The following is an 11,997-nucleotide window of genomic DNA, read 5'->3' on the forward strand; positions in this document are numbered from 1 at the left end:
AGCCCTGAGCAGTGCAATCCTGTTTGCTAAGTTTTAGGTTGCGAATGGCCTCCAATGCAGGGCCCCTTAGGCTCTCCGTAATCCTCTGTTTCTTGTGGGCCTCAGGAATGTCCCATTCACTTAGTGCTTGCATGGCTTGGTCTAGCCACTCTTCAAAGCCATCCTCCCCAGTAGGTATTGGTAGCCTACCCGAGAAGAATCGGAGCTTCCGATACATCCCTGTGTATGGAGAGGGGTCTTTGCGGCATTTTAACATGAAGTCCCCCAATGCAGTGAGGAATTCCGGGCCTATGGTGGCTAGAGGTGTCTGGGACAGGGGTTCTTCCCTCTCAGGTTTTGCACAACTAGGCCCGGGGATGTTCAACTGAAGTAACTGGAGCCTTGTCCCATCCTCTATTTGGATATTGGCTCCTTGGAAACTGTCAGGGATCCCCTTCTTCCACTCTAGCAGGGCATATGCCAGGGTGGTGTCTGAGGCGGGTATCACATCTATCACCCACGTTTTCTTTCCCTCTGTGGGTAGTGCATTCACTATCTTGATAATCTGTTCTTCGGTCCCCATTTCTCTGGGGAACTCGACCACTACACTCCGTTCTGGGCAAGCATTTTCCCTGCTGCACCACTTGGTCGCAGCTGCGACGTCCATCTTAGGAGTTGTTATAGGGCACTGCTTGAGTGGTTGTTGGGTGATTGAGCAGCAAGTAATCCCGGACGAGCCCCCACATGTAGCGATACCCCCGAAGGGGCTGCTTAAGTTTGTTCACTCCGCCACTCTTCCTTTCAACCCCAAGAACTGTCTCAGCCCACACTGGCACACCTGGCAATAGTGTAAGTGCAAGGACCAATGAAAAGCACACACTTTATAATAAAACACAGAGATCAGCTTTACTGTAGACCTCTATGGGAAATAATAAACATTAACAACCAGTATATGTTAGGAGAATCAAGAGAACAACAAATACTGTGACGGAAAGCAATATAACTCACTTTTACACTCGGGCTGCTTTCAGGGGATTCCAACCATGAATAACCCCAAGAGCAGAGGCAAACACTTAAATGGCAACCTCAAAGTGGATTTAACTCCTCTTCATAAATTTGGCCCCATGATGTCCAAGCAGGAGGAGAGCAGAAGAATGACTCTCTGTTGTGTCAGACTTCTTCCTTCTAAACCCCGACACCATGACCCCAATAGGAAAACACTGTACCCAAGTGATGCTTAATAGCTACTTTCAAGGTAAAGCTATTCCCTCACACACCATGCAATATAGAGGCCTGACTACGCATGCGCGTGCTCGTATGGCACCAGTAACTTCAGTCTCTTTGTAACTGGATGAATGTTGGGATCTTCAGCGAGACACTTTCGTTGGTGCACTTAAACTCCTTAAACACTTAAAGTTTAATTGTAATCCTGTGGCAGTATTTGTATAGCAAAGTGAACACGGTGTCTGTTCAGCAGGGCCATCTACACAACCCAGTGCCTGGTGAATATGAGCAAGGTATGATGTCTCTGTATGTGTGCAATGTTCCTGTCATCTGACAGTGGGAGAAATCCCTCTCACCAGATCCTGTGACAAAGGCCCAAACGATCGTCCTGGAAATGACAGGTTCCTCTGGTCACCTCACGATGAGCACTTCACACTGTCAGTGTAGGCACTGTACTGTAGACCACTTCTTTCAGTTTGGATGTTCCTTTGTCTGATGCAGATCACCAAGCATCCAGTGCACTGCCCATCAGCACTTCTTTGCCAGGTCCAATCTCTCTCCTGCCACATGCAATCTCCCTCTCCCTCAGGAGAAACCCCAAGCTGGCCCCTTCACTCTGCTCTCCCTAAGCATGATGGCTTTCGTGGTTCTTTTTTAATTCTATCTCCATATTAGCCTATAAGGCCGTTTCTGTTCAAAACTCCATCGTCCACAATGCTTTGCAGCTGCACTTCCTGCTTGAAAGAGTCCTTGACATTGGCTCCTTTAATGGCTCTCATAATTGGCTCTCTCTCTCTTACAGTCTGAGAGGAGAAGGGGGGGGCTGAAATCCCTCACTGCTTTGTCTGTGTCAGGGCAAGTGTCAGGTTACACAGGAGAGACCAGTCAGCAGATCACAGCCATGAGACAGGATTAATATCTCCTGCTACAGTAAAAACATAGTAGATTGTACAATCAGACTGAAGTGTGTGTGTCTGGCTGTACTCTCCATACACTAATGTTTTATCCCTTCCTTTCTGCAATCATTTTTTTTTTATTATTCCTCAGCACAATGCCGTGAATACATTATTAAATATTCTCCCCTTTGAAATCCTGAAGGTGACAATTTGCATGGCTGGTGGCTCTCAATCCCAGCAGTCAGGGTCTCCATTGATGATCAGGAGCCTGTTAGAGTGGCTCCTGATCATGTGACCACTATATCAGCTGTGACTTAGTAATTACATGCAGGTTGGAGACCCCAATGATAAATAGAAAGCTTTCAGCGAGCAGATGCCACCTTTAGGCTGAACTATTTGTATGCAGTGGCATATATTCAATAGTGTAACTGTCAGGTACAATTGCATTATTAAAATTGATAATAAACTCATTTAAAGATAGGGAAAGATTTAAGCCTTTTTTTAACAACCAAGCAAGTTTTTTTATTATGTGTACCAAATACCAAGTACCGAGTCATATACAAAATATCTTATATACAGTAAACAGCTCTCAATAGTAGGCAGTTGCACCCAGGAATAATCCCCCATGAGGAGTTAAATTGTAAAATAAAAAGAGGGGAGCCCCTCTAAGAGTAGCAACTAAAACCAGCTATAGGATGAAGGATGAAATCTTCTCACGTGTTCAGGTGGCTGTTACCACACAGTAAGTTGTTGCCAGGTCGGGTTGTAAGACCGACTGCAGTATGGCTGTTCTCTGTGTACAGTCTGCCTGTGGAAGAGTTTTATGTGCAGCAGCCGCAGCGCTTGATTAGCCGAGTTCCCCTCTAATGTTCTCCTAGTTATAAGTAAAAGGGGACGACTTAGGACCAAGGGGTACAGTTCTAGACAAAACTGGAAGTTTACTATATTCCAAGGGAGGGCGATTCATTTTTCCAAGGGGCCACATGAGAGACTGGGACTGTTGTGGAGGGCCGAACCAGAGTTTAGTGTATAGTAAAAAAATATTTTTAATAAACTGGCAGCGTTAAGTGGACAACATTGGACTGGGAAGGTCCATAAGTATGTAACCATTATAGAAAAAAAAGACCTAGTATGAGGAATAATAGGCACAACTGCTCATGAAAGGTGTGCACACTCACCATTATTAGAGGAGAAATGTCCTCTGCTGATCTGCTGGTCACAATGTTGGTGTAAGGCAGGCTGGTAAAAGCAGGGAGCTGACAGGCACAGGGGTTCATTAACTGATCTCCCCTTCTGTGTGACTGATAAGTTCAGGGAGATATCTGGCAGAGATGAGAGGACTGGAAGGAGAGAGGATGAGATCAGTACAGGGGGGGGGTTTTCGGTTGAAAAATGACACAGGAAATAGACGGAGGGCATGGCAGGGGTTAAAGGGGCTTGGACTAGGTGGTTGGTTGAAGAATTTAAAAGTAAAGTTGGTGGCAAAAAATATCTGATTGAGTCAAAGTCAAGGAAGCGTGGAGCTGCAGGGGGTTGTCTGGCAGTTGGTCTGGGGTGGTCTATAGTCGTGGAGGCCTTCTGTGCTGTGGAAAACTCCTCGCCCTCCCACCCTACATTGGATCTTTGGGTGCTCGGGTATGTTGGTGGTTGTGGTTTGCTTTGGCCTATGGCATGCGGGGTACAAGGTCCTTTTGGGTTGGGATGGGTAAAAGAGGTACATTGTAGGGACCCGTCCGATCTACAGCTCCCAGTTGTTGGGATGTGTATCTGTGTGTTGTCTCTGAGTCAGTGGTCTTGTGGCTGGAGGCCTGGTTAAGTGACACGCAGGTATTGTCCACAGCTTGATACCTAATAGGACCTTGGGGCTCAATAATTTTCTGTGTGATTATGTTAGTTATCGGTTATTCTTCTGTTATTTATATTTTGGTCGATAAAAAGCTGCTATGGCCATTCAACTCCAAATTGTTGTGTTGTCTTTATTTACAAGCAGTAAGATGGGTTTGTGGTCAGAGCAGTATAGACAAGCAATATTTAATACCCGAGTCATGACCTGGAGAGAAGAACGGAGGCATGGCTACTGGGGTTTACAGCATGCAGGCACTAACACAGGAGGAACTTAGCCGGGTAGCAGAGTGGTGGGAGAGCTTCAATACCTCTCCTAGGCAATGCTGTCCCACCAGAACCACGCCTCCCGCTGTACCAATCAGCTCCTCAGGCTCTCTCCTTCCAGTTCTTGCAGCTCCAAAACCATTCCATTTTTTCCTAGGCCCCTTTCACACGGAGGGACTCCGCTAGCTTGCTCAGTGGGGAATCTGTCCACTGACCCCCGCTGAGCAGGTGAATGACAGATCTGTGCCCACTCCGCTTAGGCAAAGCAGACCTACTCTCCTCTATAGCTGGTCAGATGTAAATGGACCGCCTGTCTGTTTACATCTGACTGCCATCTAATCTGATCCATTAGATGGATGAGGAAGGGATCCCCATCTGTCTGGTTTTAGTGGATCTGATGAGATACAGACAGGTGTATGTGGACATAAGTCTGTTTACATCCACAGCTCCATAGAGAGCAATGGATGGTCCAGGTCTAGATCCACACCAGACCCAAAATCCCTTAGGATTGTGAGGGGACCCGCACACCTTTTTTCTCTCTTTTGTTTTTGGTATGGGGATCCCCCAAAATCCATACCAGACCTAAGGGCCTTTTTTGTATTTTGTTGTGGGGTTTTCCTAAAATCCATAGCAGACCCAAAGCACCTGGTATGGATAGGAGGGGGGGGGCACACAGTTTTTTTCATCATTTGTAATTGCTGGCATGTTTGGTTTTCATTCAGCTGTCAGTGGGACACCCGGAGTTATCCATTGTTAAATATACCGTGGCTGGCTTCCTCAACAACCAGCTACCGTGCGATAAATTACCACAATACAGATATTTTACAGCAAGAGGTATTTACCGCAAAATTCTTAGTGAATTGCACAATTGCAAAAAATGTACCACATGCGTTATTTTACTGTATGATTTCAGTCGTTATTCAGCTCTTAGTGAATTGGCCCCAATAACACAATCCTAAAACAAATTAGAATTGTTTGCAGCACTGAGCCGGAAATAATTAGCACTCCGAAACATCAAAACCCATAATCCATAAACCCCACAGTCATAAAGTGCCCACTTATTCATTTACATGAAAGGAAAAAAAAAGTTTATGTCAACATAATAAATAACCTCCAATCTCTCCCATGTTCTCATGCACTATAATTGTGCAATCATTTAAATAAAATCAATAATCCAAAATTCATAGACTCCATTTATATTCCCGAAGTGTTCCAATGTGAAATCCTCAAGTGCAGTCTTCACATAATAGTGTTCCCCAAGTGCACTGTGACCCACAGCCTTTACCAGATCTACTGTATATACCTCTCTATATACCTCCCTAAAGGATACAGTAAGTGCACCTTTTGCACAAAAATAATGCACATTTTTTGCAGGTAAAAAATAATAAATGCACATTTTTTGCAGGTAAAAAAAAGTGCATTTATTATTTTTGTCTGCAAGAGCAGACACCAGATTGCTGGTGCCATGCAGGTCTCCTGCAGATCTGTCAGTACCTCTGCTTCCTTTACAGAGATGTATGGGGTGTAGAGGATGTACGGGATGTATGGGGTGTAGAGGATGTACGGGATGTATGGGGTGTACGTGATGTACGGGGTTTACATGGTGTAGAGGGTGTACGGGATGTATGGAATGTATGGGGTGTACAGGATGTATGGGGTGTACAGGATGTACAGGATGTATGGGGTGTACGAGGTGTACAGGAAGTATGGGGTGTATAGGATGTATAGGGGTGTATCGGATGTACGGGATGTACGGGATGTATGGGGTGTACGGGATGTATGGGATGTAGAGAATGTATGGGGTGTATGGGTTGTACGCAATATACAGGCAAGCAGATATACTGACAGGAAGATTCAATGAACTACCAAAGCACTCACAACATCGGGATGTACGGGGGTGTATGGGGTGTACGGGATGTATTGGGTGTACAGGATGTACGGGGTGTATTGGGTGTACAGGATGTATGGGGTGTACAGGATGTATAAGATGTACAGAATGTATGGGATGTACAGGGTGTACAGGATGTACGGAGTGTATTGGGTGTACAGGATGTATGGGGTGTACGGGGATGTATGGGGCGTATGGGATGTATGGGGTGTACGGGATGTACAGGGTGTACGGGATGTATGGGGTGTACTGGATGTACAAGATATATGGAGTGTACGGGGTGTACGGGATGTACAGAGTGTACGGGTTATACGGGATGTATGGGGTGTACGGGATGTACGGGGTGTATGGGATGTATGGGATATACGGGGTGTATGGGGTGTACGGGATGTATGGTATGTACGGGGTGTACTGGATGTACAAGATGTATGGAGTGTATGGGGTGTACGGGATGTATAGAATTTACGGGGTGTACGGAGTGTATGGAGTGTATGGGTTGTACGGGTTGTACGGGATGTACTCGGATGTATGGGATGTATGGGGTGTACGGGATGTATGGGGTGTACGGGATGTACGGGGTGTACGGGATGTACTGGGATGTATGGGGTGTACGGGATGTATGGGGTGTACGGGGTGTATGGGATGTACGGGGTGTATGGGATATATAGGGTGTACGAGGTGTATGGGATGTATGGGGTGTACGAGGTGTATGGGATGTATGGGGTGTACGGGATGTACGGGGTGTACGGGGTGTACGGGATGTACTGGGATGTATGGGGTGTACGGGATGTATGGGGTGTACGGGGTGTATGGGATGTACGGGGTGTATGGGATATATAGGGTGTACGAGGTATATGGGATGTATGGGGTGTATGGGATGTTGGGACTTGTAGTTCATTCATTCCCAGAACTCTGTGGCTGCTGTGGAGCGTGGACCATGTGGGCGGAGCCCCGCACAGCCAAGCTGTTTCAAAAATCTGACAGCCAGTACAGGGAAACTTCACCCCGTACTTCTGTCACAGGTGGTGGGGGGGGGGGGCAGCTACAGCATTGGGAACACTTACCTCCCAACTTTCTAAGATGGGAATGAGGGACACCTATTAGAAAATCTATGTAGGTATAGGGCACACCCCCAGCCACGCCCCCTTAAAGGGGAGTTGTACAACAAAAATGATTGGTTAAACCCACCCACTTTTTTATCACTGCTCTTCCTTTATATTGGCTTTTGAAATGTAAAAATGCAGCAATTTAGAAATTGTATGAAAGGTTTAGCGCTGGGAACACTTTTTGACAGCTAAATAATGCATTTTATATACAACTATATGGATCCGACCAAAATGAGGGACAAATGAGGAGGAAGGCAGGACAGAGCGACTTTGTTCCAAATCAGGGACAGTCCCTGGAAATCAGGGACAGTTGGGAGCTATAGGAACATGTTACACATTCCACCCTAAAAACGGATGAACTTATCCTTCAACCAGTTTCACGGCGCCCCCTACCAGATGTACTGCTACACCGCAGCTCCACTGCACAAAATCATGTAAAGATAAGTGATTTTTCATTTCTGGGTAGGGGGCGTGTGCACCTCCTTACCCTCACCGCTATTGGCTGCTGAGGCTGTAAATCACCAAGCCCCGGCCAGCGATTCCCAGCAGGGACTCAGTGATTGCCACCAAAGCTGAGAGGGGGGAGATCTGAGTGTAAACAGCACAGGTCTCTCTCCTGGACATGCTGCTTTGTATCTCTTTGCACAGCATGTCTCCCTAGTAAATTGCACCCAGCACACAGTTAACCCTTTGATTGCCCCACATGTTAACCCCTTCCTGCCCAGTGGCATTAGTACAGTGTCAGTGCTTTTTTTAGCACTGATCACTGTATTGGTGTCACTGGGGATGTCAGTGGCAGTTAGTCTGTTCCCCCCAGTGTCAGAATGCCCGCCGCAGTCCTGCCATAAGTCGCTGATCAGCGCCATTACTAGTATGGAAAAAAAAAGTTCCATTATCTATACCGCCATTTGTAGACACTATAACTTTCACGTAAACCAATTAATTTACATGTATTGGGATATTGTTTAGCAAAGACACGGAGCACAATACATTTTGCCCCTCCCCCCCACCCCTTGCTCTTCAACATTTTGGATTTACAATAGCTTTCTCATTGTCAATGGTCACCAGGACAGATAGAGAGGATGGATCTCTTCAGTGGGGACACAGCCAGCAATAATACTCAGCAGAGGATCTAACCCTTCTCTGACCTCCTGCTCTCTAGCTCCCTTGTCTCCTCTTCCCATGCTTGTCTCCAGGACTTCTCCAGAGCCCCCCCATCCTCTGGAACTCTCTACCGCAATCTGCCTATCGCCTACTTTTAGGTGATCCCTAAAAACCTCTCTCTTCAGGGAAGCCTATCCTCCCTTCAGCTAATAACCAAATCTTCTATTCCTCCTATCAGTTCATCCCACAGTTATTACTTTTTGTACCGCTAGCCCCTCCCTTTTAGATTGTAAGCTCCTAGGATCAGGCCTTCCTTTCCCTCCTGTATTGAACTGTATTATTGCTGTATTGTCTTCCATTATATTGTAAAGCGCTGAGCAAACTGTTGGCGCCATAAATCCTGTATAATAATAATAATAATATATCACAATGAAGTTTTCCTCACACATACATCTCATACAATCCGGGATCTCTGATGTGAAAGGAGACTCTGCATATCAGAATATTTATACATCAGCTATCATATGATCCTACAATGGGCTCTGATCTGTGGAGCCGGGCAGAGTGGATCCAGAATCCAGGAGATCCCTTTCTCATCTGGGACTCCGTATGACTCACTTACCACGTTGTTCTCTGCAGTAATCCAGGAAACCCTTCATATCAGACAGATCCGGCAGAGGGGTCTCTGCAGAGTATGGGTGATAGAGAACAATGACTCTATCAAGGAAAGATCCCCAGATTTCTTCTGTGAGATAAGATGTGTAGCACACAGACACACGCTGAAAGGATGAAGTTTCTGATAGAAGCGGTATTATCTGTGACACATCGGTGTCGGGGTCCTGTATGAAGACAGTCAGCCACGCTCTGCTCTCCTCCCCACTCATCATATCACTGAAACAACACAGAGGAGGAGAAGTGAGAAGATCGATGTGATTTGTTATATACAGTATACATATAAAAGTGATATAAAGAAATGCTGTATACAGATGCTGGGTGACATTCAGGACGGACCTCTCTCTGTAACCCTCATGATGTCTATTTATGGGACTGAGGACCACCAGTCCTGAATGTGCTATAGGGGCACTCATGGGCCACTGCCTAGGGCAGCAGGTTAGAGGGGTAAGTCCAGGACATGACAAGTTGTGATGTGTTCTCTTATTACTTTGCTTCCCTCTTCTGTTCTCCTAATTCAGCAAGATAATCACTCATGGAAGGCAGTAGAGGGGATATCAGGATGAGTCACAAGACTCATGACTATTGCACCAGAGATAGGCTCGTCCACTTCCCCATTACCACCATTACCGTTCCGCACCAACCCCCTTCCCCTTAACCAATTATACTAACAAAAGACATAACACCAATTTTGGAGTAAATGGCCAACACGGCCTTTTAATAACAACTCAAGTTACAATACACCAACCATTCCTTATAACAGAAACCCACAGAATTGTTGTTGGTCTTCGAAGGCACCCCAAAACGATCCGAAATGCACCTGCGGACAACCATATACACTAGGCCTCCAGCCGCAACCAACCAGCTCGGAGACAACCATACCGTCCGCAGTGCAGCACCACCACCTTCCAGTTAAACCTTGGTTAACTGGGAATGTCCCCGGGCATCCCATACCACGGATGGGTCCCACACCATTGTTGTTTACCTTCCAAATAAGAACCGCCTCCAAAGACCAACAACCGCCACCAACCATTCCGTATAACAGAAACCCACAGAATTGTTGTTGGTCTTCGAGGGCACCCCAAAACGATCCGAAATGCACCTGCGGACAACCATATACACTAGGCCTCCAGCCGCAACCAACCAGCTCGGAGACAACCATACTGTCCGCAGTGCAGCACCACCACCTTCCAGTTAAACCTCGGTTAACTGGGAATGTCCCCGGGCATCCCATACCACGGATGGGTCCCACACCATTGTTGTTTACCTTCCAAATAAGAACTGCCTCCAAAGACCAACAACCGCCACAGCACGCTGGGTAAGCCCTTACCCATGCGTGCCACGCCACAAACGAGCAGCCCGCTGTATGCCATCCTGCAGATCCAGGGACCATAAATCCATCCCAACCGCAGTCAAAATGCACCCCATCGCACCTGAGATACCGCCAAGTATCCGCCTCCAACTCCAAGTGCCGGACCACCAACCCCCCATGGTGACTAAAGAAACGCCCCACCTCTCTGTTAACCTTGATCCAAGCCTTGTTGAGCCTCTCCACCGACCGCGCCCAACGCCAAGAGGTACGGGCGACAATGTCGGACCACACCACCACCATCCCCGGATAAGCCCACCGCAACTGAAGAAAATCCAGCTTGACATCTCGCACCAGCTCCCGCTCAGCATGCCTGAAAAAACACCCCGGCCCCACTGGACGACGGGACCAAAATTCCTGAACCGCCCGCACTGGGCACACCAGGGAAGCCGGAAGAACGAAAACGCACCCGACCACCACGTCCCAATTGGTTCGTCTTAGACCGACGTACCAGCACCTCCACCCATTCACCGGAGCACCTGACCTCATCCACCAATAACCCCGCAAGAACCGATTTGGACGGACTAACGAGCTCCCCAATACGCAACGCCCCCAAAAAAAAGCCACCGCAAAAGCCGCCCGAAATAAGCACACCCCAAATCCTGAAGAACACACAGACCACAAATGCACAAACAAAGACCCCAACAACTCAAAAGACACCGGACGACGAGAATCCTTACACCGATGAGCGCTCCGGTAACCCCGGAGAGCCTGCCGAACCCAAAAATCTTCAGTGAAATCCAGACACCCTTGCAACTTAAAGAAGAATGCCAAACCCGCCAGTCGGCGATCCACCGCAGCAGCCGACACCCCCCGCTCAAAATTCCGTCACAAAGTACAATACCGCCAAAAACCACCTCCGGCCCCCAGGGATCAATCACAACCCGCTGTAGCAGATCCAGCCACTCCCGCCAGACCCTAGAGTATGCAGACCAAGTCGCCACACTCACCGAACGCCGGATCCAGCCCGCAAGGACTCCAAGGCAATCCCCCACAGCCCGTCGGGACAAGGAACCCCGTGTTGCCCCGCCGCTGGCGCCACCTCTCGGAATTTGTCCCACCGAAAGCGAGACAAAGCGTCAGCCACAGTGTTATCAACCCCACGGAGACGCAGCGCATGGAGAAAAAACATTCAGACGCAGACAACGCAACCCTAAATGGCGAAGCAAGGCCACCACCAGTCGTGAAGAAGCTGAGACCCGATTGATGACCTGAACCACCCCCAAATTGTCACAGTGACAACGCACGGTTAGATTTCGAAAAATTCTCTCCCCAAACCTCAACCGCCAACACCACCGGAAAAAATTCCAACAACACCAAGTTGTGAAGAAAACCCGCCTCCCGCCAGGAAGCAGGCCACAAGGCCGCACCCCATCGACCCTGGAAAAAAGCCCCATAGCCCGCCGCCGCCGCCGCGTCCGTGAACCATTCCAAGTCAAAATAGCTAACAGGGCCAGACATCCAGAGAGCCCGCCCATTAAATGAATCTAAAAAGGTGTGCCACAAATGCAAGTCCTCCCGATGATCCCGAGTCAACCGAATAAAATGTAAAGGGGAGGTAATCCCTGCCGTCGCTGCCGCCAACCGGCAGCAGAACACCCGACCCATGGGCAGAATCCGACAAGCGAAGGTAAGTTTCGCCCAACAACG

The 11,997-nt window shown here is 47.9% G+C and overlaps 1 protein-coding gene across 1 annotated transcript in view; it reads right to left on the minus strand.

The window, feature by feature from the left end:
• The window catches only part of LOC149437833 (uncharacterized), a 59,530-nt gene extending 48,051 nt beyond the window's left edge, over positions 1 to 11,479 (minus strand). The window contains exons 1-2 of the mRNA XM_089660540.1: positions 11,298 to 11,479; positions 8,929 to 9,023 (exon numbers count right to left, since the gene is read on the minus strand). Coding sequence (XP_089516666.1) covers positions 8,929 to 9,023; positions 11,298 to 11,479 — 277 coding nt within the window. The remainder of the gene's footprint in view (positions 1 to 8,928; positions 9,024 to 11,297) is intronic.
• Between the last annotated feature and the right edge of the window lie 518 nt (positions 11,480 to 11,997).

The sequence above is a fragment of the Staurois parvus genome, unplaced genomic scaffold, assembly GCF_062004578.1.
Source record: "Staurois parvus isolate SC_StPar_1 unplaced genomic scaffold, SC_StPar_1.0 ptg001252l, whole genome shotgun sequence".
NCBI classification, from domain to species: Eukaryota; Metazoa; Chordata; class Amphibia; order Anura; family Ranidae; genus Staurois; species Staurois parvus.